The sequence below is a fragment of the Carcharodon carcharias genome, chromosome 6 (genome assembly GCF_017639515.1).
Source record: "Carcharodon carcharias isolate sCarCar2 chromosome 6, sCarCar2.pri, whole genome shotgun sequence".
NCBI classification, from domain to species: domain Eukaryota; kingdom Metazoa; phylum Chordata; class Chondrichthyes; order Lamniformes; family Lamnidae; genus Carcharodon; species Carcharodon carcharias.
Window position 1 is genome coordinate 89,201,669 of NC_054472.1, and position 26,689 is coordinate 89,228,357.

At 44.3% G+C, this 26,689-nt stretch overlaps 1 protein-coding gene across 3 annotated transcripts in view; it reads left to right on the forward strand.

Moving 5' to 3' along the window:
- mybl1 (v-myb avian myeloblastosis viral oncogene homolog-like 1) overlaps nt 1-26,689 on the forward strand; it is a 153,513-nt gene that overhangs the window by 73,441 nt on the left and 53,383 nt on the right. For all 3 annotated transcript variants that reach the window (XM_041190120.1, XM_041190122.1, XM_041190121.1), the window contains 3 exons: nt 13,162-13,407; nt 15,331-15,705; nt 16,458-16,600. In XM_041190120.1, coding sequence (XP_041046054.1) covers nt 13,162-13,407; nt 15,331-15,705; nt 16,458-16,600 — 764 coding nt within the window. The remainder of the gene's footprint in view (nt 1-13,161; nt 13,408-15,330; nt 15,706-16,457; nt 16,601-26,689) is intronic.

Below are 26,689 nucleotides of genomic sequence, written 5' to 3' on the forward strand. Positions count from 1 at the left end.
GAGAGAGCGAAGACTGGAGGGGAGACCCCCAAATTGAGGACACTCTCACCCCACTAGAAACAGGCCACAGAGCTGGCTGGAGAGGATAGGGATCATTCCTGTGCAAAAGGCAAGATTGGCCTCCCCCAACAAGCCAGTGAGGGTGCATCCAGTATACATGCAGACAATGACTGAGAATGACCTATAATGTTGGACCCTGCCTAGTCAATCCCTAATTATCTATTCTAGCAAAAAAAGGGTGAAGGACGACCTCTAGCAAGGACGTCAGCCCCAACCCCCAGAACAGCTCAGGTGAGGATGCTGAACATCCATCTGATGAAGATCTGTCATTGCGTTCACGTGCACCCTCTACCAGCACAGATACATGCACCTCAGAGGGACCTAATTCTAGGTTTGGTTTGAGTTTGCTATCTGGTGATCAACTCACAGTCATGGCTGTCACTGCTAGCTATGCACCTAAGATCTCTGATACTCAGACTGCTGGAGACCAGGCCCCTGCTGAGTCAGAGTCTGATGACAAGCCTCTGGAATTGGCTCTGAGAGAAATGCTGGAGATGCAGAAACAGGCATGGGAGCACCAGGCAGTGTTGTCAGAGGCTGTAATCAGACTGGAACAAAAGATGGAAAAGTCCAGCCACATCCTGTCTGATGCCATGGTGCCATCAAATAAGCGGATCAAAGTTTCCATGGGCAGGGTTGTGGCCGCCTTGGAGGCCCAAATCCAGCAGTTTCTGCTGGATTTGCACTCGGACCTGCATGCCGTTGCTCTAGCCATGGGGGCATTCCAGCAGTGGCTAGGCGAGAGGGGGATTGGGCGCCTCAACCTCCCCCCAGGGGCCCTTTCTCAAGGAATCAAGGAGGGACCCTAGGACACCCAAAGGTAGGAGGAGTGCTAGCCAGACACCCCAGGGGTATCCACCCAGGACACTCCAAGGGTGTCCTGCTGCTCTAAATTCCCTCTGCCAGTGACCCCATCAATTCCAGCAAGCCAAGCTGAGGAGGGTGCACCTGCCCCAGATCGAGAGACCCTTAGCAGGCCGGGGCTGTACAGACCTTGTGCCACCAGAGGATGCCTGCTGAAGTCATCTGAGACAACAGGGCTGCCTCCCATCTCTGCTGCGGATATTGGGGCTGCGCCAAATGTAGTGGTACAGTACGAAAATTTTAAGAAATTTTGAATGCACAGTGGTGGCACGGGCGTTTGTTCACTTATATATACCCTTCACTATTGTAAATATATTTTGCCTTTATCCCACTCCAAGTCTTGGGTATTCAATGGCTAATTGATGTGCTGCTAGGTCCCATGTTCATTTGAGGGTCAAAAATGTACCTGCCTCTCCCCCGCCCCCAATGAGCTCCCATCTAGATCCTCGGTTGCATTAGCTCTCGCTCAGTGTCATCACTGAGCCTTTAGCTTCATATCTGCGACATTAACAAAGGCACTTCATATGTGAGAATGATGGCTGGACAATACACCTGTGACCTTTGGATCTCAGGAAGACATTATTTGGCCTTAGGAGAATTGTTCATCAAAGTCATTGATTATCCTGATGCTATCACACTGAAGCCTCTAGTTTATGGGTGTAACAAGTATTTGTGGTGTTTAGTGTTGGAATCTTTTCTCCCAAGTGTACTTTGCGATGGCATTTATTTTATGATGGTGAGTTTTTGAAAAAGTTAGCTTTCATCATTGAACAGTCTGGGCTTTCATGCCGCCCTGCAGCATGTTTTTGTCTCTGCTTTTAATATTGAATGTTATTCACTTCTGAGTTCCCACTCTCCCAATGCATGAACAATGGAAGTTGGTTCTACTTGGTGACATTAGAAATGTCTGCAAGAGGGAAATGAATATGTGATGTCAGAGATGTGTGCTCATCCTGATGAAGCTGTCTACTTACCTATGAAAATCTTAATTTGCTCCTGAATGGCTGACTAGTGATGCTTTACAGAATCCTTCTGTAAAGGTACAGTACGCAACTCTATACGGAATTCATGACTGTACACTCATTAACTTAGAGTAGATAGAAAGGATTGACCTTTGTGAGAGGGACAATGTCGAAGACTGTAATGCTGTGAAAGCGATGCTTGGGCACATCCCCTGAGTCCTCAGGAGAATCTTTGAAGGGAATAAGTTGTCATTGATTGCTGTGTCAATACTGACTAGGCCATGATTCTTCCAATTCCCAAGGCAATGCAGGATGTAGACTTGCAAGCTTCAGACAAATACAGGGTCATAAGTATTTGTAAATAATCAGAGGTCCTGCTGAGCCACTCTGTGTGAGGAGAATGCAAACATAACCAGGAGCTTGGAGTGGATACTGTAGAGTGACAGGTCACTGCATCCTGATGTTTGAAAGCTTATTGAGGCTCAGTAGCAAGATGGTGCCTCTGCATTATTCAACCATGAGAGCTGGTGTTTGGAGAGATGTTGCTGTCCAGATGTTGCTCCCTCTTGAGATGGCCAAGTGCTAAACATTGACTGATGGTTTTCTTGTTTCTGCTGCCTTGCTAAGCTGCTGTCATACTGGCAAGAGTACTTCCATGTGTGCAATGGCATTTCAGCTTCTTGAAGGCTGCCATGCCCACTGACTCCTTGATGCCATGGTTGTAAGGACTGCACTATGTGTAGTTGCCTCAGGAGGTGCACTAGTGGTGTGCTAACCACATTCCACAGTGGCCACATGTTCCCAAGGCTACTGTGACTTCTAAGGATGATCCCATCATAAATGTTGAAGGCGACTTATACTGCTTCCATTTTCATGGTGAGATTGATGACCTTACCTGATATGATGACACTGAGAATGAAGGTTTTGTTGCGTTCCCTGCATTGAAGCCTGAAGAGAACTTAGATTGCGAAAACTTGCCTTCACCTTATTCCTGTTGAAATCCTGTAGCAATGAGTTTGTCACAGACACATCTGCTACGTCATGCCCATGCAATGCCATCCTCATGTGGCTCATCTGAATCCTTGCCCTCCTGAGAGTCATCTCCTTCCAAATCCTCCTCGCCCAAGGGGACATCCAGCTCCTCAATGTCTCCCTCTGGCAACACATCCTCCCCACCCCTCCCCCACCTTTGCAGCGCTAGGTTGTGCAGGGATGATGATGTGTGACACCCTCTGTGGTGAGCATTGCAGAGCTCTGCCTGACCTGTCCAAACATGAGAAATGCATCTTTAAGAGGCCAATAGTTTTCTCTACTTAGGACCTTGTGGCGGAATGTGCAGCATTGGATCTCTCCTTAGTTGCACTCTGTGGCTAATGAATGGGCAGCATGAGCCATGCTTTCTTGGGAGCATGGTTGTGGGGGTGGGGGTGGTGGCAGAGGGGTACCTCTCATCACTGAGGAACCATCCCGCTAAGCGTTGAGGTCCCTCAGATATTTCTGGCACCTGGGAGTGACTCAAAATGTGAGAGTCGTGAGAGGTCCCAGGGTACCTAGCACAAACATACTGGATCTGCTTTCTGTGATCACAAATTAGCTGAATATTCAGTGAATGAAATCCTTTCCTGTTAATGAATCTCTCAGGCTGCTGCCAGGGAACTCTAAATGCCACCTGTATGCAGTTGATGGCACCCTGCACTTGTGTGAACTGGGGATCACAGCAAATCTCACAGCTCTGGCTGTCTGATTTGTTTCATCCATGTGGCTCTGCAGGCACTGGTGAGCTTTACTGAAAGGGGCATCTGTCACCTTTCTTAAGCATTTGCGTGCCTCTGACTGTAAAATTCCACAAAGATCCCCAGTGAAACCCTGGAAGGATCCACTTGCTAAAAAGGTTCAATGTGGCGGTAACCTTCAGAGCAACCGGCTTTGGATGCCCTCTCAAGCCCGTATGGCGTGAGTTTCTCACCAAGACTGTGGTAAATGTGAGCTACCACATCCCCAGACAAGCGAAGGTGCCTGTAGCACTGTCGTACGCTCATCTCCATGTATGAACTCTTGCCTTCTGTATTATTCTCTTGGTAGACTCTTGGTTGCGCCAAACATCTTCATAGATTTGGCCCTCCTCTTCAGTATCTGGAACTTCCTGGGCCTCGCTGGCTCTTGATCCTCAGGATGATGGTCTTCCCTGAGCTGTACCAATCGACAGTGGGCCCCCCTTCTCCTCATTCTAATCATAGCTATCAACAAGGCAGTGTTGCTTGCAGCCTGCATTCTCCACTCCTCCATGCATCTTTAAACAGATACAAATGAACAATCAATAGTAGCTCCCTTGAATGGTCTCCCTCCATGTACAAGTCTGCATATCCAATCTCTCGCCCTTGACTTGCCATCAGTCTGTGCATGGCATACCAAGGTGACTCCTTGCATGATGAAATCATCCTGGAGGATGACAGATGGCTGAGCATTCCCCTCAGATGCGACTGCAAATTCACAACAAGAGTCTTAGTTATGGTTAAATGACATGTTGTATAACCCACAGTCAGGCTTCTGGTGACTGCACTTAAGTGGCCTTTACGATAACTATCGATGCCGAATCCTTGCACTTATGTCATGACAACAAGCATGGTGCCTTGAATGCCATGACCAGTACACTGGGAACAATGAGACTTGTAGGGTCCATGCTGCTCCTGCACAGCAGCTGTGGCCCTTGATTATTTGACCCTACATCCATTCTCTCATGGCTCTGTAAGGATCAGATGCCACTTAAGGCCATATATACCGCAGCAACTACACTTAATGGATTCTTGCCTTAAATGTGCAACATTAGTAAAGGAGCCAAGCTCATTCATTGTGCATTAGACCCTCAAATCCAGCACTCAGCTGAGCTGTGCTCTCCATAGTTTGAGCAGGAAATTTATAGGGTGCCCCTTCAATCGACCAAAAAATGTTTGGCTGAATTCCTCCCACATACCCAGAGGCCCCTCCCCAAACTTGTTTTTCTCTGGCTTATTTTTAAAACTGCGTCATTCTTAGGTGAATGCGAAAATAGTGCTGTTGACTTTGTCCTTGAGACCAGCTTTTGACCTCCCTCTATCACTCACCAAATTCCTTCCATCCTTCTCTATACTCGCTGTGTCCTAAATACCCTTCCTCACCTGTTACCCTTGACCCCATCATTGTTTATGTAGATATTTCAGTTCTCCCCATACCAGGCGCCCCCCCCCCCCCCCCCCCCCCAACACCAACCTCTTTAATGTTGTTGTTCCCATGCTGTTTGTCAACCTGACCCCTCTCCTCCTTGAGGCCACACGATCACTTACTTTTCGGGACTCCTCAGCTCAAGTGTGAGACTGAATACCTCCCCATGGGAGCCACCGACCTGCAGGATCTACGTGTCTCTCCTGAATGTTACTGTGCCCTCTGCCTCTCAGTACCATGACTCAAACCCTCAGGCCTAAATTGCTTGGGTGACTGACCATGCCCTGCAAACCATACTGTGCATGACTGTTAGTGCAGAGAGAGGCTTCCCCTTGCCCAAGACCAGGACTAAGACGTGTGCCATGCAGAGCCCTCTAACATGGCCCGTCCAGCCCCAGGACAGTCTCTTCAAGATGCCCCTAACAGCGTGGCCTCAACCCCAGGACAGTCTTTTAACTCTTGCCCCAGAACAGTCTTTCACCTCCTCCTAATTCTGCCCTGTCTCATCCTTCCCTTTTTTGTGCTTCCCACTCCCTCTAGTCCTGCCTCTGTCTTCCCCCCCCCTCACCTTGTGTTTCCTCTGCCAGTCTCTGTCTCACCCCACCCCACCCATCTTGTATCCCAATATCCCACCCTTGTCCTGCCTCTATTTCACAATTCCCTGCTGATGTTGCCTCCCGTGCCCAACCTTGGCGCAACTTGTATTACAGGCACCTGATATTTTACAGCTGTGGTCGTAAAGGAAGGTGAAAGCAGCGTCTACGGAATTCCAAATCGTGGATGAATTGAAGTTCGCCAAGTGTGCGCAGTGATAAAACAGACCAATCTAATTATCTGCTGTCGGGCACTTAAGGGGGAATTTTCCCTTGAGCAGTATGTCCAGCCCAACGAGGAAGGAGGCATGGCTTGATTTGGTTCTGGGAAATGCAGTGAGTTAAGTGGCTCAAGTGACAGTAGGGGGAACATTTAGAGAATAGTGATCATAATAACATGTAGCTATGGGAAATGGACAAGGAGCAAACTGGAGTAAAAATACTGAATTGGTGGAGGGTCAATTTCAGATGAGAACAGATCTGTCTCAGGTAAATTGCAATCAAAGATTGAACAGGCAGGACTGTAATGGAACAATGTGCTGCCTTTGAGGAGGAGATGGTTTGGATACAGCCACGAAATATTCCCACAAAGGGAGTAGGGCAACCAAAGCCAGAGTTCCCTAAATATCAGAAAAGATAGAGTAAGACGAACCAGAGAAAGGGTGCATGTGATAGATGTCAAGTAGATAATACATGTAAGAACCAGGTTGAATATAGGATGTTAAGGGGGGAAGTGAAAAAAGTATTGAGAAGTAAAGAGACAATATGAGACTGGCAGCTAATATAAAACGAAATCTAAAAGTCTTCTGTAGGCACATAAATATTTAAAAGTAGTATAAGGGTGGGACGATTTACAGACAAAAAAGGCGATATAAACATGGAGGCATCTGATTTTTACCAAGGAAGCAGGTGCTGCCAAAATCAGTGAAAGAGGAAGTAGTTGAGATAAGAGTTGAGCTAAAAACTGACGAAGCTGGCTATACTTATAGTTAATAAGTCACCAGGACTGGATGAGGTGCATCCAGGGATGCTGAGGGAAGTAAGGAAGGAAATGGCAGAGGCACCGGCCATAGTCTTCCAATCCTCCTTGGATACGGGGATGGTGTCAGAGGACTGAAGATTTATCAATGTTACACCTTTGTTCGCAAAGTATATAAAGATAAATCCAGCAACAAGGGCCATTTAGTTTAAACATGGTGGTGGGAAAGCTCTTAGAAATGGTAATCTGGGACAAAGTTAACAGTCACTTGGGCAAGCATGGATTAATTGAGGAAAGTTGACACAGATTTGTTCAGGAAATATCATGTTTAACCAACTTTGAGCTTTTTGATGAGGTCACAGAGGGTTGATGAGGATAATGCGCTTGATGTGGTCATATGGACTTCCAAAAGATGTTTCATAAAGTGCCACATAACATGTTTGACAGCAAAGTTGAATTCCATGGAATAAAAGGAATAGTGGCAGCATGGAAGTGAAGTTGGTTAAGCGACAAGGAACAAGTGACAAGTGGAGGAAGGCATACAGTGGGTATCCCTAGGGATTGGCACTAGGACCATTGCTTTTCTTGAGCTTTATTAATGACCTTGGTGTACAGGGCACATTTTCAAAATTTGCAGATGAGACAAAACTTGGAAGTATTGTGAATTATGAGGAGGATAGCAATGGACTTCGAGGACATAGGCTGGGGGATGCATGGCAGATGAAGTTTAATGCTGAGAAATGTGAAGTGATACATTTTGGTATGAAGAACGAGGAGAGGCAATATAAAATCAATGGTCCTGAGGGTTGCTGAAAAGAGATGTTGAAGATTTTCTTCTTGCGCTCATCAGGACACTTTTTGAGAGAATACCAGTATAAAGAGAAAACAATTTATACTGTATGAGAAGAGAGTGCTGATTGGTTGGGAAGTGGGCCCTGGTAGAGGTGTTGGACATGAAGAATGCACCAGTGGTGGTGACTGACAATTAACTGCCAAGCATTGTTTTGAAATTTAAACCAGGCAGCTTGACCCTGATTGATCAAGGCATTGCCCCGAGTCCATTTACCAACTCAGAGTCAGAGTCTACTTGACAACCAACACACTCTTCTCCTACAGTATAAATTGTTGTTTTCCCCTTTATATTGGTAGTCTTGCAAAGAGTCCTGATGAGGGCAAGGTGAAAAGCTTTGACATGTCTCTTTTTTTCAGCAATGAAATAAATGAATCAATGTAAAGCGGCTTCAGGTACATATGCACAAATCGTTGACGGTGGTCTGGGCAGGTTGAGAAAGTGGTTAAAAGTGCACATGGGATTCTGGACTTATAAAAAAGGCATGGAGTACAAATGCAAGGAAGTTATGATGAACATTTATTAAACATTGGTTTGGCCTCAACTGAGTACTGCGTAAGATTTTAGGCAGCGTGCCTGGGAAAGGAGCTGAAGGCATTAGGGTGCAGAAAAGGTTTATTAGAGTGGCTTCAGGGATGAGGGGCTTCAGTTATTTGGATTGATTAGAGAAGCTGTAGTTGTTTTCCTGAGAGAAGGAAAGGCTGAGGGGAGACTTGATAGAGGTTTTCAAAATCATGAGGGACCTAGACAGAGTAGATAGGAAGAAATTGTTTCCATTGGCAGGAGGATCGAGAATCAGAGGGCATCGATTTAAGCTGATTGACGGAAGAATCAACGGCAGCAAGAGGAAAAATTTTATGCAATTGGTTAGGATTTGGAATGCACTGCCTGAGGCAGATTTAATTGCAAAGCAAGAAAGACTTCCATTCATATTGCACCTTTCCTGACCACTGGATGTCTCAAACCACTTTACAGCCAATGAAGTACTTTTTGAAGTGTAGTCACTGTTGTAAGGTGAGAAATGTGGCATCCAATATGTGCACATAAACCTTCCATAAACAGCATGTGGTAATGACCAGATAATCTCTTTTTGTGGTCTTGATTGAGAAATAAATATTGGCCATATTACTCAGGATAACTCCACTGCTGTTCTTTGATTATAGTGCCATGGGATCTTTTACATCTACCAGAGCAGGCAGATGGGGCCTCGATTTATCGTCTCATTCGAAAGGTGACACTTCCAATAGTGCAGCACACTCAATATTGCACTGAGGATGTCAGCTTTGATTTTTGTCATTGAGTGCTTACTTGACACCTTTTTTAAATAAATAAAGGCATGAGGGACAATGGCTCCCTGGTGCTTTTGTTGTGGCAATGTCTTGAGCAATCAGAGCCAACTTGCTAAACAGTCAGCACCCCTTTTCTCATGTAGTATAAATTGTTGTTCCCTTTGAAATTTGGCACACTTGCATCTGTCCTGATGAGTGCAAGACAAAAAGCTTCAACAGCATATTTTTTTCTCAGCAATACTCGAGCTCTGTACTACCAAGTGACTCTATCCAAGAGGGTTGGGGGTGCTAGAGGAGATTACAATGATATGGAGGGGTGAATCCATGGCGGGATTGAAAACAATGACCATTTTAAAAGCAAGGTATTGCTTGATTGGGGGCCATTGTAGGTCAGCAAGCACAGGGTTGATAAGTGTCCTAGGTCCAACCATCTTCAGCTGCTTCATCAATTACCTTCCTCCCATCATAAGGTCAGAAGTGATTGCAATGTTCCGGCACCATTAACAATTTCTCAAATACTGAAGCAGTCCATAACCAAATGTAGCAAGACCTGGACAATATCGAGGCTTGGGCTGACAAGTGGCAGCTAACATTCGTGCTACACAAGTACCAGGGAATGACCATCTCCAACAAGAGAGAATCTAACCATCATCCCTTGACATTCAATGGCATTACCATTGCTGAATTCCCCCACTATCAACGTCCTGGGGGTTACCATTGGCCAGAAACTGAACTGGACTAGCCATATAAATACTGTGGCTACAAGAGCAGGTCAGAGGCTAGGAATCCTGCGGCAAGTAACTCCTGACTCCCAAAGTCTGTCCACTACCTACAAGGCATGTCAGGAGTGTGATGGAGTACTCTTCTCTCGCCTGGATGAGTGCAGCTTGAACAGAACTCAAGCTTGACACCGTTTAAGACAAAGCAGCCTGCTTGATTGGCACCCCATGGTAAAACATTCACTCCCTCTACCACTGATGAACAGTGTGTATCATCTACAAGATGCACTGCAGGAACTCATCATGGCTCCTTAAATAGCACCTACCAATCCCACAACCACCACCATGTAGAAGGACAAGGGTAGCAGACACCTGGGAACACCACCACCTGGTAGATCCTCTCCAAGACACTCAGCATCTTGACTTGGAAATATATTGCTGTTCCTTCACTGTTGCTGGGTCAAAAACTGGAACTCCCTCCTAAACAGCACTGTGGGTATAGCTACAGCACATGGACTTTAGCGTTTTAAGAAGGCAGCTCACTACCACCATCTCAAATGCAATTAAGAATCTGCAATAAATTCTGGCCTAGCCAGCAGTGACTATAAGACGTAGGAGCAGAAGTAGGCCATTCGGCCCATCAAGCCTGCTCCGCCATACAATGAGATTATGGCTGATCTGATAATCCTCAACTCCACTTTCCTGCCTTTTCCCATAACCCTTGATTCCCTTACTGATTAAAAATCTGTCCTATCTCAACCTTGAATATACTTAACAACCCAGCCTCTACAGCCCTCTGCGGTAAATAATTTCACAGATTGACAACCCTCAGAGAGAAAACTCCTCTTCATCCCTGTTTTAAATGGGCACCCCTTTTACTCTGAGATTATGCCTCTGGTCCTAGGTCCTAGACTCTCCCACAAGGAGAAACAACCTCTTGGCATCTATCCTGTCAAGGCCCCTAAGAATCTTGTATGTTTCAATAAGGTCACCTCTCATTCTTCTAAACTCCAATGAGAACAGGCTCAACCTCTCCACATAAGAAAATCCCTCCATACCCAGGATCAGCCTGGTGAATCTTCTCTGGACTGCCTCCAATGCCAGTATATCTTTCCTTAGATAAGGGAACCAAAACTATTCACAGTATTCTAGGTGTGGTCTAACTCGTGCAATGTATAGTTTTAGCAAGACTTCCCTTTTCTTATACTCCATTCTCTTTGAAATAAAGGGCAATATTCCATTTGCCTTCCCTATTATCTGCTGAACTTGTATGTTTGCTTTTTTGGGATTCATGCACAAGGATTCCCAAATCCCTCTGTGCTGCAGGCTTCTGCAGTCTTTCTCCATGTAAATAATATTCAGCTCCCCTGTTCTTCCTGCCAAAGTGCATAACCTCATTATTTCCCACATTATATTCCATCTGCCACTTTTTTGCCCACTCACTTAACCTGTCTATATCCCTCTGTAGACTCCTTGTGTTATCCTCACCACCTGCCTTCCCACCTATTATTCCACATTCCATTAATGAATTTTTTTTAAAGTGAACAGGACTTGATGTAAGTAAGGCCACAGACAGTGGGGTTGTGAATGATCTCATAGGATAGAACATGGAAGGAGTGAGAATAATCAAGTCTAGCGGTAATTAAGCAAGGGTGAAGGTTTCAGCAGCAATGAGCAGAGGCAGGGTGGAGACAGGCAGTGTTATGGAGGAGGAAATAGCTGGTCTTAATGATGGTGTGTATATGTGATTGGAATATATATATTCAAGGCTGAGTTAGACGGATTTCTGACCAGCAGGGGAGTTGAGTGTTACTGGGAGGCAGGCGGGAAAGTGGAGTTAAGGCCTCAATCCGATCAACAATGATCTTATTGAATGGAAGAGCAAGTTCGAGGGGCGTAATGGCCTTCTGCTTCTATTTCTTATATCCTGCTCTTATGAAGCTCGCCTTTGGGTTAAATATGGCACCAAGGTTGTGAACAACCTCAGGCCAGATAAAGGAATGGCATCAGTGGCTAAGGAATTGAGTATAGCGGGGACTGAAGGCAATGCCTTCAGTCCTCCCAATATTTAGTTGGAGGAAATATCTGCTCGTCCAGTATTGGGTGCTGGGGAAAGAGTGATAATTTAGCCACAGTGTTGGTAGTGAATGTCGTCTATATACATGTGAAAGCTTGTGTTTTCAGGTGGTGTTGCTGAGAAGCAGCATGTAGATTAATTGGAGGGGGCCAAGGATAGACCTTTGGGGTACACCAGAGCTAATGATGTGAAAGTGGGAAGAAAAGCCATTGCAGGTGATATTCTGACTACAACTAGATAAAACTGGAACCAGGCAAGTGCTGGGTGGGGGTCATTGGAGGAGTATGGGGTGGTCAACTATGTCAAAGGCTGCAAGCAAGCAGAGAAGGATGGTTAGTTTACCTTTGTCATAGTCACATGCAGTTTGCTGGTAGTGGTAAAGATTGCTCAAACAAAGTATATGATCAAAATTCTGAATTAAGTAGCCCATTGGGGGAAAACATGTCAAATTTATATTTGGACATAAAATTTGTTTTTTTCATATATAATTGGATAGAAAATTGTTTGGGTAAGATTAAATTTACTGCAAGTACAGGTGCTCTGTTTATTTTTTAGCAACTGACTATGCCTTTTGGTAATCAGATAAGTAAGCACTTAAAGCACCTGCCTTCAGTTATAATTTGAATGTGAAACTAAAGAAAACTATTTGTCAAATGTTGTATGTTTCACGCATTCAGAAATAAGGATGACTCAAGAAAAACTGCTGTTGGCAATTGAACCCTTGGCGAGGCTGGTTAACACTGTAGAAATCACTAGGAATGCTGTTTAAGGAGTCTAACATACTGGTCTATATGACACAAAATATTACACAACTTTTGCAAACATTTATGGTGATTTTATCTCTCATTTGGTAGCTGCATTTGGAGATTTGTTGTGAAACATGTATTGCTTAAAAATGATGTTGGATTGCCCAGAAATGTGTGTTTAGTGTTCCTCACACATTAGTTTTCAATTCAGATTGAGGAAATTGAAACCTTCAATCAATGTACTTGATTAGAATTGTAGTCATAACCCATATTACATAGTTAGAATTTCAGTTAAATGTTGAGTCTTTAAATTTTTGATTACATTATAGAGTTACATAACATTATTATTATTTATCAATATTTGTACAGGTATGTCTAACATTATGACCTGACAAACAGTATATTTTAAATGTCATGGAGGCAACTGTTCAGAAGCTAAAACATTTTTGTATTCAACTGTATAACATTCAGATTGTTTATTTAAATTCGACTTAGTGTTTTCAATGATCATTTATAACTAAATATTTTGTAACTAAAAATACTTTTTTTTAAAAAAAGTAAGATCATTTAGAATTGCCAAGGTTAACAATATTATCAACAGTACATAATTTAGGTATTAATCTACTTGGATTGTGATGCCTCTTTCTGGAATGTGGAGTATTTTGTTTTGATGGGGAACTATTTTGGTGGATTGGCAATGGTGGATCAAATAATTGCTTCTGCAAAGTCTTATATATAATTATGTTTAAAAATAGAATTCTGAACTTTATTGCAAACATATATACTTTAGAGTAAGCTGCTTTTTGTTTAATTCTTTTGTTTAGTCACAAGAGACTACTGACTTCACCTGCTGGTCAAGAAGTTTTTTTGGTGATGAAAGTTTGTCCAGTACCTTGAGTAGCCTTGAGGATAAAGCAACTGAAATTTGTACCAAGGAGCAGCTCCAGGGGACAAGCACACCTGTGCAGCAGGCATCCCTCAACCGTTTTCTTGCACAGGAGGAGAATTCAGTCCTCAATACACTACATTCAATTCCTGATTTTGCTAAGACATTTGAATTAATTGAAGCAGTAAGTTTGTCACCTCCTATAATTGTCGTCACCTAATATGAAATTGATTTCTCTACCGTATAATAATGGTACTTAACAATGGTTTGTGCACTTTTAATACTTGTTTTAATTTACCATTTCCATATGTATTATGCAAAGTTTGTTTATCTTGTGTAGAAATTTTTGTTTCCATCTGTAAATTTGTAGTTTGCCTGCAGTAAAAATGGCAGTCCCCACTTCAAAACCTTTTATTTAAAATTTCTGTATTTTCAGTAATTTTTTTATTCATTATTTTTATTTGTTTTCAATAATGCTTTTCTGGCGGCTGGATTATTTTCTTGTGATTGGATTCTTTTTCTTTACCTTGAATTCTCTTTCTTCCCATAATATTCCAGGATCAATCATATAGCACAGATCAGGATCAGGGATCTTGAATTAGACATAATAACCCAGAGAAGGCTCAATATTATATCATTGCCAATGTTTACTGCTATATGCCTTCCTGTTATGTCAGTGACAATCTCTTTAATAGGAGTGAGGTTTTGCAAGGTGACAGGACCTCTTGTGCTGGTTGTTGTGTGCAAACCTCTCTAGCAACAAGAGTGGACATGGGTTATTTTGTGCACTAGGCAAGGGATTTCAACCTTATAATGAGCCAGCTCCTCCTAGTATAGATGATGACAGAAAGAAGCAGCATGTGTGACCAACCAGAGGTATTTTTGAGGGCAGTAGCAACAGCTTTTGAGTGAAGAAGGAAAGAGATGAGTGACAACTTCTCTTTTAACTAATGGAAAACTAGAGGAAGTAGGGAAGAGGAAGTTGATTACATTGAGGCATAAGTAGGGGCCTGTGGGGCTGTGCAGAAAGAATAAAATGTGAAGGGGAATTTGCTGTAGTACTCTTGGTGAGATGGTTAAGTTTCCCACAGCGCAGCTACCAAGTCCTGGACAAAATTCTGCTCACATTCTCACATTTTGCCACCTTTTGCCATTATCTATTTACACCTGTGAGAGGTTGAGGTCCTTTTCCTGCCATGACCTTTCTTCACCACTATTTCTAAAATTCTTCTTTATTTCAGGCATCTTCCTGCATCTCTGCAGTATTGCTTAACTGGCCTAGCACAAAATACCATCTGCTGTTTAAGCTGCAGTAAAATCTTAAGAACCTGTAGCAGTGCCCAATTTCCCACCTTCTAATTGCTGAGCAGCTTACAGGAGTCAATTTCAGTGCTGTTGGCTTGCCTGCCACGTGCAATTGACAAGCAACTTGAGAAATTCACTCATCTGATTCTCTTGCTCTCCTCCCTCCTGCCAGTTTTATGCTGAAAGGTTTAAATTAACCCTAATGTAAGAAAATTATGAGACGTTATGAGGCAAACTGAAATACAAATTGAACCAATTATAGTAAGTGTGAGAGAGGCACTCGTTTTTAATTTAAAGTAGCTAAACTGGCTATAACAGCAATAATTTCAAATAAAGTTGTAACTTGTTACCGTATAAACTACAGTTAACTATTTGACATTTTTTTAAAAAAAATTAAGTACTTGCTTATTTGTGCTTCTATTTTTCTTCAAAGGTTTTATTGTGTGTAATCAATTGTACGTGGAACCTGAAGATTCTGAATTTGGATATTTATCACCAACAGACCTCTATCTTCAATAATAATGTAGAACTAAACAACTACTGTAACCATAACAATAGAATATGATGACATCAATCTACTTGTATTCAAATTGCAACAACCTTCTTCCTCTCTCTCTCTTATGCACCAATAAAAGGACTTGTGTGATCTAGAAAATTTATTTAAGAATGCTAACTAAAAAAGGTTGTGTATCCTGCATTATTATTTGACGACCAGACTGCTGTGTCTAAATGTGAATTAACATGAAACCTTTTATTATGGATTTTGTTGTTTGAGTGTAACTAGCTTTTTCCTTCTTCTCAGGATTCTGTAGTGTGGAATGAGCTAACCAACTTTGACTTCTCTGAAGTCAATGAAAAGACACCTGCTAAACAGACTCCAGCTAAATTTGAACGTTTGCAGCGCAGAGGTGGAATAGGTTATCGCTTTGATGGCCATGCCATTTCAGATCTGAGCAGAAGTACTTGCAGCAACAGCAGTGGGCAGGGTGAACTCATTCCTATAACGTCCCCTATCGTTGCCAAGTTCAGTACACCGCCAACTATTTTAAGGAGGAAAAAGAGACTTCGGCTTGGCCCGTCTCCATCCAGTGATTGTAACAGTATTTCCTTCATGGACAATAGCACAACGAGCCCAAAAAGTACTCCAGTAAAAACACTGCCATTTTCTCCTTCTCAGGTAGAACTCTCAGAACAAATGTAATAAGCAGACATCACTGTTTACATTCAGAATCTTTTGTCATTTTAGTTTTTAACATTATTTAAATTTTCTGTTTAGATGTGGTTTAACTTAGTACAGAAAAAAATGTAAGTGTAGCATATTTAAACTAGATTTAACTGACTTATTTTAAACAACTAACAATTGTACAAGATTGCTTTAAGATTAGGAAGCAATTAGCCAAATAAGTAGGAAAGAATTTCATACATGCAGTTAATTTACGAATAGGTTGCTGCCTAGGGCAGTAAATGTTTGCTCTTTAGAATCATTCATAAGGAACTAGATGAATATTGTAAGAACAGAAGCTTAAGATGGAAATGGGTTTGCGGCTTTTGACTACAACATTATTTAAAGAAGCTGATGGGCTAGGTATCCTTTTTTTTATTTGAAGGGTGTTTTTATTGTAGTTGAAAAGCAAATTTCTGAAAATAATCACAGTAGGTGTGTCAGCATGTGTAATGAGTACAGGGCAGTTGACACTTCAAGTGTAAACCCTGTGTCAAAAACAATTGTGATGAGTTTTTAACCTAGATAATTAACCAGTATTTTATAGATGCTGACACACTTGCTGAGTACTTCCAGCATTCTGCTTTATATTTGATTTTTATCTGTCATTTTGTCATGATTGCAGTTGTTTGTGGATATGAGAAAATCACAAAACTTCAGCACTAAACCTTTTTTTTATATTTTATTTTCCTGCCCTGAAACCCCAGTTTTTTAATATCTGCTCTGGCAATGATCACCTGAACCTTGATAATCCAGCACTTACTTCGACTCCAGTCTGTGGACAAAAAGTTCTGGTCACAACTCCGTTACGGAAAGACCAAACACCGAGAGTTCAAAAAGAAAATGCAGGGTGAGTAGCTATGGGTCTTCCCTCCTCCAGATAGACATGTAATATTTGGAAAAAATTACTTCTGAAAGCTTTTGTGCTTCCCCATCTCTACATTAAACAGCCTTTTATATGGCAGAATTTTCCCATTGACATGTGGGGCTCGGCCCTGCACGTCCACGTGTAAAATGACATGTGGTGATGTCAAGTGAACGTCCTGATGCCATAGCAATATTTTGCTGGTTGGGCGCACGATGATGTCCGATGCACGCCTGCCATTAATTAACGGGCCACTTAAGGCCCTTGACTAACTAGTCGATTTTTCGGCTGTTGTGCGATCTTCGGGTCGGTGCAATGACCAGGCAACTAGGACACATTTGTATTAACCTCAGCCATGGGTGGGACAAGAGGGCTCACTAGGGTCGCAATTGTGCACGGTCAAGTATTTATTTTTTGAAAGTTTTTGAAACTTGCCTGTGTGTACTTCAAAACGCATCCCAGCTGCTTTTTCTGGACTCTTAACTTTCAGGTCAGCACTCTGCAGCGAGGAATCTTTTCTGGGCATGCAGGTTTCTGGAAGCCTTCCCTTAGCCTGGGAATGGGAGCTGAACTCTCCACCTGAGGCACCTCCTCTGAGGAGGAAGGGAGGGCTAGAAGGGGGAGGAGGCCAGTAGTGCAGAGTCAGCCTCCAGGGGAGCCACCTTTGGAAGGACAGGCGCAGGCACAAGGGACGCAGGGCCAAGAGGTAGTCCAAGGTGGAAGGGGCTGGAGTAGACACCACTATCCTGCTGCCAGGGTATACAGGCGGCAAAGCAGCTACCTCAGTATGTCTGAGGTGTAGTGCCGAAGGAGGCTCCATTTCTCAAGGAAGACGGTCAATTATATCTGTTAGATGATCGGGCCTGAGATCTCCACTAACAGTGTGGGTGGACACCCCATGTTAATGGCTCTGAAGGTCACAGCTGCCCTCCACTTCTATGCCTCTGACTCCTTCTAGGAGATCTTTGCGGTGTCTTCCAACCAGCTGTCCACACTTGTGTCAAGCAGGTTACATATGCTCTGCTCAGGCGTGCATTGACCTTCATCCACTTCCTTTGGGACCAAGCAAGCCAGACAGCGAACCAGAGGCTTCGCGGCCATTGCTGGCTTCCCCCGTGTCGAGGGTGCTATAGACTGTACTCATGTGGCCATCAAGGTGCCAGCAGGTGAGCCTGGTGCCTTCGTCAACAGGAAGGGCTTCCACTCCATGAATGTGCAGATAGTGTGTGATCACAGGATGCTGATTCTACAAGTCGGTGCAAGGTACCCAGGCAGTGCCCACGACACCGACATCCTCTGACACTCCCATGTGTCGGGGCTCTTCAGTGCTCCAGCCAGGCTTGATGGATGGCTGCTGGGTGACGACGGCTACCCCCTCGGAAGGTGGCCCATGATGCCTCTCCGCCATCCAAGAACAGAAGCTGAGCAGCGGTACAATAGAAGCCAGGCCTTCACAAGGGCTGTGGTGGAGAAAACCACGGTCGTCTTGAGATGTGCTTCCGATGTCTGGACCGCTCAGGAAAGGGGGCGACGCAGTGGACGATGAACATGTCAACGCAGTGGCTGCGGCTGCACACGATGAGTCCAGCAGTAAGGATGAGCATGCACAGGGATTTGCTGAGGGGGTAGATGCTGACTCGGGCATACTCCAGGGAGTCAGGGACACCCGGGAGGCTTTAATCCAACGAACCTTCAGCTAGCGCACCACAGATGGACCACCAGGGCAAGCCTGGGCTGTAGGCTCGATACTCAACACCTAAGTGCAAAATCTGCCAGGTTAGGAACAGTAACTAAGGACCTTTTTTAATAAAGCTGAATGCCCAACAAAGCACTCATTACAGTTTTGGAAACCATACATGTGCAGAAGAAAAGAGGCAGCCTCAGCCATGGTGACATATCTGAATTTAATATGTCAGACAAACCTACTTATTCCAAAAAAGTCAATAGTGTTACAAACCAGGACAATCATAAGGTCCTCATCTTGGGCCAACACAAAAGCATCAGTGAAAAACCCGTGGTGTGCCTAAGGTGCCTAATGTTTTCATTTCCGGGCGCTGCGTCTTGGTGCTACCCCATCGCTCGGAGTGGCATCTGAGACAGCCTACTGACTCTGCTGTCCTGTTGGCCTCGATGACCTTGGCGGTCATCCTCTGGCCCGTGGAGCATGCTGGCCCCACCTGGGAGGGAGCTGCCAGTTCCACAACTGGCCATATCCCCAGTCATCGCAGCCTCACCGGATGCTACAGTCACTGGGAGAGGGGAGGAGAGCTGCTGCCCTCATCTGGAGCGCCCTGATAGGTGCCTGCAGAGACGCCAGGCAGCTGCTGCGCCGACATGAGGTCGCTTCGGACCTCCCTGCTCACCGTGGATGGATGGGCACCGAGCTGGGAACGTTGATGCCTAGACCATCTCCCACACTGGCACTGACCGGCTGAGGTCAATGCTGGCGTGAGGGCATCCTGGCACCTGCAGGAAGCCCTGATGGGTCTCCTGGAGTAGCCTCTCCACGAGAGACGCCATTCTGTCCATGGGGACGCATGGTGCTCGGACATGTGGCTCATTGCTTCCGCAGTCGTCCATGTAGACTCCACCACGGAGACGAAACCAAGCATAGCCTCATGTATCTCCCCCAGGTGCTCCCGCGCACCTGGCTGCATTTCCTGCACCTGCTGCATCGTGGACAACTCCAGAGGCCAATTGAACATGTGCCTGATCCCTTGCAATTGACTGCTGGCACCATGGGTACTCTGTCTCTGCCAGCTCCTCCAGCGACTGTGAAGTGCCCTCACCACTGTGCCCCAGGGCACTAGCCGATGTTCGAAATCCCACCGAGGTGCTAGTATCCGCGCTGGTGCCTGCCTCGTAGAAATGGTGTGACGCTGGTGAGACTTGAGGCCCCTCAGGTGTGAGACGGGGCCTCTGCTGCTCCTCCTCCTGGCCCTGCTCTGATGATGCTGAAAGGAAGAACAAGGACAGTGGATCAGTTAACGTGGAGACAATGTCAGTGTGTTTCCCTGGATCATTATGCCCTCACCCTTCCATAACCAATGGTCAAGCCATGTTGTAAAATTAAATCAATTAACATTCAGCAGTGCTATGGCTGTTGGGAGAACAATGCTGACCTCACTGTTGGGCATAAATACCTGCCCGTGGCACCCCAGCCTCACTGACATCAGTGGACCTGAGCGCATGACGCCTCTCCAGATCCAGGGCCTTCTGCTCCCACTGGCTAAGAATGGCGATCTGTGCCTGGCTGCTGCCAGTCCTCACATGCTCTGCTGTGTTATGAGCATTCTTTTGAAAATAAGAGGCGAGCATTGATTAGTGCAAATTGCACACGGACTCACTTTGCACACAGCCCACCCCAACCAGATATCAGGGCTCCAGTGCAGCCTCACCCCGCCGCTGCCAAACACTCAAAGATGCTAGGCCTGTTCCACGCACGCCACCCCCCCCCCCCCACCAACTTGGCCACATGCTGCCTACATCACATTAGGCACCACACGGTATATCCCTCCATAGCAAGGAGGCGCAAGCACATGGAGTGCAGAGTGCAGCAGATGGTTCGTTGCCATGCCACCTTGAAGCTCTCCTCCCAGTGTGTCATCACCCTGGCTTGGACATGTTCTGGAGTTCAAACATAGCGCCTCGGTGCAGCTCCTCCACGTTGCCCCCAAACCAGTCATGTGGAACTTAGTGTAACACATGCTGCAGGGGCAATGAACACATCTCTTCATCACCCTCTCAGGCTGACCTCAGCATGGGCAGTATCTGCTTGCCCACCCAGCAAAGGACAATGCTGTCAATGATTCAATGCAGTCACTACACTCCGACTTGGGGAGGGGTGGGGGTGGGCAGCAGTGTGGTAAGCCGACCTGGGTTAAATGACCAATGCCACCATGGTACTCACCCTGCAACAAGTCATTGAAGTGTTTGCGCCACTGGATCCAGGTGCATCGCACCACATTGCGGGAGATCGACGCCTTCTCCCAGGCACATTTTGTGATGTGGTGGGGCTTCCTCCTCACATCCTGGGGAACCAGCACCTCCCGCCATGCTCCCACCAGGCAGCAAGGCAGTCATCTGAAAAATGAGGGGCACACTGGCCCCCCGCCCTACCTTCTGTCCTGTCCTCTGCCCTACCCTCCAGCCTAGCCTGTTCCACTGGCCTACCCTCTGGACTGGCCTGCTCACCAAAAACCCTCTGGTGAGCCCTTCCACTTGCCATTGTGAGCAGCTTTGCAAAGGCTGCCAGCGCTTCATTTAAGGCGCTGGGTCACCATTGGACCTGGCGGACAGTGCATTCCTGCTGCTGCTTGCCCGCTTCTGCTATCCTCAGGAGTTGCGCATTATGCTGGCTGGGCCTTAATTGGCCTGTCCACATAAAATGGCAGCGCGGACCCGATCACTGGTGACGATCGGGTCTCTCTCTCCCCCCCCCCCCCCCCCCCCCCCCCCCCACTTCCCATGGCCAACCAGAAAAGTCAGCCCATAAAATCTTACGTTCCCAATATGCAGTCTTCAGATTACTAACCATACAACATTTAGAACACATGGGTAATATTCGAGGAGCTTGTTGCTATCATGTGATTCTATAAAAGCTTTTATTTTAATCAAATAGTCTGTGGATGGGAATGGCTTGAAAAGTTGATTGACCTAACTGCATTCAGGGTTTTCTTGTGTATTTTTGGCAAGTGGATCCAAATTCAGATCACAATTTTTATATTTGCAATTGAACTTTTTATCTGTTTGATTCCCCCTACCCTGTTGGAGATAAAGAACTGGCTTCTCTTCTGAATCTGTCTGTTTTTTGATATGGATTTGGAGCAGTCAACAAAGTTAAATGTCTTCTTCAAGTCTACTGCCTCAAATCTGCCACTGAAAAATATCAGGATTCCCCTTCATTTAAAAAAATCACCAATTCCCTTAAGACCTGCCACAAACCAACTTAGTCATATTTAAACAGAGATCTAGTTAAGCCTTGTGCCTCATCCCTCTCTATTTCCATATAAATAATGATCACCACTCTACTATTAGTGGTAAGTGTTGCTGCAAGCTCCCCCTGAGATGGATACAACACTGAAGAGCCATTTTGTGTGCTATTTTTTGAAGGTTAAATAGTGAACTCTTTTAATACTTCAGGATTGACTCAGGAGTTTTGCTACTCTCTTTACATAGCCCTGCTCAAGGCACTGCTTTGCACTGTAGTCATGAATTTCTCAACAGGAATACCTTTGTTTTGATATGGACAGAAATGTAAAGGATTAGATTGGAGTCTCTTGGAGTCATCACTAAAGACATCCCTAACTGCATGTGTAGACATTAATTCACCAGAGCTTACAGATCAAGAATGGCTTACTTATGTGCAGTGTTCCCTCTAACGGGCGGACAAAAAAATTTTAAAGCAGCCAAACATTTAACTAGAATTGCCTGTGCGACCCAATAAACGTTGGAGAGAATGTTGCTTGTGCATCCCACAGAAGGGTGCACAAGAAAGAAAGGAAGTGGAACAGGATAGAAAACTGCCAGAACAAAAGTAGCATGACTAATGGCCCATAAGTTTGAATAAATAAATATTCATTCACCAAATAAAGTAAGCACACCTGCCTGTTCTCCCCACTCTTAAGTTCTTCACTTTTCCATACTTCTGCCAAGGTTCTTCATAAAACAGAAGTATTTCAACACCCAAAAGTTGCAAATTCATTTATGAGCACACTTAACTTTCAAGTCTATATGGCCAAACTGTCTTTAAACAAAATCCGTAAGAAAATACCAACAAAATCTATCATCCCTTTCTATAACTACTACTTGAAACTCAAATTACCATTTTACTAATTAACTAACTTACTCTAGTTTCTGATCTATTCTACAAAGTGCTCCCTGAGTGAAATGAGGTTGACGCTGGTAGCTGGATGACATGGGATCCTTGGAGAACTAAAGTTTATTTCTTCATGGGGGGAGATGGGTAACTGCTGAACCATTGGGAGCTGCTTTTGGCAATCTGGTGCTTTTTAGTACCTTTGGGACGGTCTTCACCTGAACCATGCTGGGACTAGTGTTCTGACAGGTTGTATAACTAGGGCTTATAGTATAGAGGACTTTAAGCTAAATATTGGGGGCAAGGGATCAAGTTTACGAGGATGTGATAAATTAAAGAGTGAGGAGAAGGCAGAATAGATGAGGGGGAACCAGTGTATGTGGTGTATTTGGATGTTCAGAAGGCTTTTGATAAGGTTCCACACAAGAGGTCAGTACGCAAAATTAGAACATGTAGGATTGGGGTAATGTACTGGTATGGATTACAAATTGGTTAATGGACAGAAAACAGTAGGAATAAATGAATCACTCTCAGGATGGCAGGCTGTGACTAGTGCCCAAGATCAGTGCTTGGGCTATTCACAATCAAAATAAATGATTTGAATGTGATCAATGGGATCAAATGTGATATTTTCAAGTTTGTTGATGAGACAAAACCTGGTGGGAATGTGTTGTGATGAGGATGTTAAGAGGTTTCAAGGAGATTTAGACAAGCTGAGTGAGTGGGCAAGAACATGGCAGATGGCACACAATGTGGAAAAATGTGAAGTTATAACATGGGAAAAATGGAAATGCAGAATATCTCTTAAATGGGGAGAGATTGGGAAGCGTTGATGTCCAAAGAGACCCGGATGTTCTTGTTCATAAGTCACTGAAAGTTAACATGCAGGTTCCACAAGCAATTGAGAAGGCAAATGCTATGTTAGCCTTTATTGCAAGAGGATTTGAGTACAGGATTAAAGAAGCTTTGTTGCAGTTGTATAGAGCCTTGCTGAGATTAAACCGGGAGCATTGTGTACAGTTTTGCCCCCCCTTGCCTAAGAAAGGATATACATGCCATAGAAGGTTCACCAGAATGAATGCTGGAATTGTCCTTTGAGGAGACTGGGATGAGACTGGCCAGCTGGAGAGCAGAGGGGATAAAGAGAATCTGGAGGTAGTTACTACCACATACAAGAGCGAGCGAAAATAGGACCTGGAGTCAGTAACCATCACCTAGAAGAGCTATCCAATTCAGTCCGGTTTGTGGGTTCAAGCGGAGCGACCGTGTTCGGAGAGAAATCAAAGTGTGTTATAAAAGGAAAATGTGATTGGCTGGTGAATATTTTGCTCGTTTACCTTCAAAACTTATATAATTTATTGGTAATAATAGGGTTTTGTTAGTTGTAGTAAGGTTTGCTAGCAGTAGTCAAGGTTATTGGAGTAGCAGTGTTTATTAATTATTAATTAAGGATAAATTAATTAAAACACAAAGATGGCAGGGCAGGTGATGTGTTGCGACTGCAGAATGTGGGATTTCCAGGACATTGGGGTGATCCAGGGCAAACGTATCTGCAAAGTGTCTGTGGCTTGAGCTGGAGGCCAAGTTGCAGATGTTGTGATGCATCAGGGAGGGGGAAAGTTACCTGGACACTTAGTGCCAGGAGGTGGTCACACCCCTTAGGATGAGGTCATCTGATTTGGTCAGGGACAGGAGGATGTGACTGCAAGTGAGGCAGGTATGGGGACCCAGAAGGAAGAAGTGGAAGAGCCCAGCCTTTGCAATTGTCCAGCAGATTCAAGGTTCTTGCAGCCTGTATGAATGGAAGTTGTGGCTTCAGGATGGATGAGCAAATTGATCATGGTACCATGGTACAGGAACAGGGAGTTAATAGGAATGTAGTGGTGGTTGGGGACCGTATAGTCAAGGGGATAGACACAATTCTTTGCATCTGAGAGTGAGAATCCAGACAGCTGTGTTGCCTGCCCATTGCCAAACTTCAGGACATCTGCTCTGAACTGGAGAGGAAGTTGCAGTTGGAGGGGGTGGATCCAATGGCCATATAGGTATTAACATAGGTAGACATAGAAAAGAGTTTCTGCTGAGGCAGTATGAGGACCTGGGGGCTAAATTAAAAAGCAGGACCTCAAAGGTGATAATCCCTGAATTCCTACCTGAGCCACAAGCAAATTGGCATTGGGTAAATCAGCGTGTGGCTCAAAGGTTTGAGAAGGGGATTTGGGTTTCAATTCATGGGGCATTGTCACCACTACTGGGTAAAGTGGGAGCTGTATGATTGGGATGGTCTTCGCCTGAACCGTGCTGGGACAAGTGTTTTGGCAAGTTGTATACCTAGAGCAGTAAAAAGGGCATTAAACTAATTAGAGATGGCAAGTTTGGGAAGATGTGATAAATTAAATAAAGAAAACAAGGCAATAAAGCAAGGCAAGGAATAAGGGAAATTATCAATGTGGCAGGAATGGACAGAGTGTAAAAACCTAAGAGTGTACCGGTAGATAAGGCTAGAAGTTACAAAACAAGTAAAAAGAGAGAACTAAAGGCTCCATCTGAATGTACTTAGCATTCATAAAAGATGACTTGGCAGCAGAAATAGAAATGAATATGTATGATCTGATAGCCATTAGATACATGGCTGCAGGATGACAAAGACTGGGAGCTGAATATTCAAGGGTACATGACATTCAGGAAGGACAGGAAGCTAGGAAAAGGTGGAGGAGTGGCTCAGTTAATTAAGGATGACATTGGTACAATACAGAAAGGTGACCTTCGTTCTGGAGATGAAGATATAGAATCAGTTTGGGTAGAGATGAGAAGTCACTTGTGGGACTCGTTTATAGGCCCTCTAACAGAACTACGCAGTAAGATGGGGTATACACAAAAAGACACTGGAAGCTTGTGAGGAAAGTACAGCAATAAGCAGCATGAGTGATTTTAATCTGCATATAGATTGAACAAATCACATTGTCAAAGGTAGTCCGGATGATGCATTCATAGTGCTTTTGGAATAATTTCTTAGAGCAGCACATTCTAGCATCAACCAGAGAGCAGGCTATACTTAACCTAGTAAGGTGCAATGAGATGGGATGAATTAATTACCTCAGTGAAGATGCCCCTAGGTGGTATAATTGTGATCATAATGTGATTGAATTTCACATTCAGTTTGAGGGAGAGAGGAGTGGATCTAAGACTAGCGTATTATTAAACTTAAGGGCAATTATGGGGGCATGAAGACAGCTGGCTAAAGTGAACTGGGAAAGTGGGTTAAGGGATAGGTCAGTAGAGATGCAATGGTAGACATTTAAGGGGATATTTCAGAATACTCAAAAGATACAATCTTTCTTTCTCACTGGAATGTATGAGAAGGATGCATCATTTGTGGTTAAATGAGGAAGGCAAAGAAATAATCAAACTGAAAGAAAAAGCACTAAGATCTGCAAAAATGAGTGGCAGGTCAGAAGATTACTATTCTTTATATTCTGCCCAAAGAATGACTAAGATTAATAAGGAAGGAGAAAATAGAATGAGAGAGAAAACTAGCTAGAAATATAAAAACAGTGCATGTATTTAAAAAGGAAAAGAGTAAGTAAAGTGAGCATTTGGCCTCTAGAGAGTGAGAATGGGGAATTAGTAATGGAAAATAGGGAAGTGGCAGGTAAATTGAACAGAGATTTTGTATCTGTCTTCACTGTATAGGATACAAATAACATCCCAGAAATAATTGTGAATCAGGAAGTGAAAGGGAGGGATTAACTGGAAGACAATGACAATCACCAGGGAAAGGGTACTGAGAAAATTATTAGAACTAAAAGCTGATGTATCTCCAGGTCCTGATGGACTTCATCCGAGAGCCTTAAAAGCAATGACTGCTAGGATTTTCCAAAATTCCCCAGATTCTGGAAAGGCCCCATCAGATTGGAAAATAGCGAATGTGACTGCTCTATTCAAGAATGGAAGGAGACGGAAAGCAGGAAACTACAGGCCAGTCATCTGTTATGTAGAAAATCTCAATGCAATCAGGCAGAGTCAACATGGTTTCTTGAAAGGGAAATCACATTTGACTTTTTTTGGAGTTGTTTGTGGAATAAACAACATGGATAAAGGGGAACCTGTGAATGTGCTGTAATTAGATTAATAAGGTGCTACATTAAAGGTTATTCACAAAATAAGAGCTCATGGTGTATGGGGTAACACAGCATGGATAGAATATTAGTTACTAACAGGAAACAGTAGGCATAAATAGGTCAATTTTGGGTTGG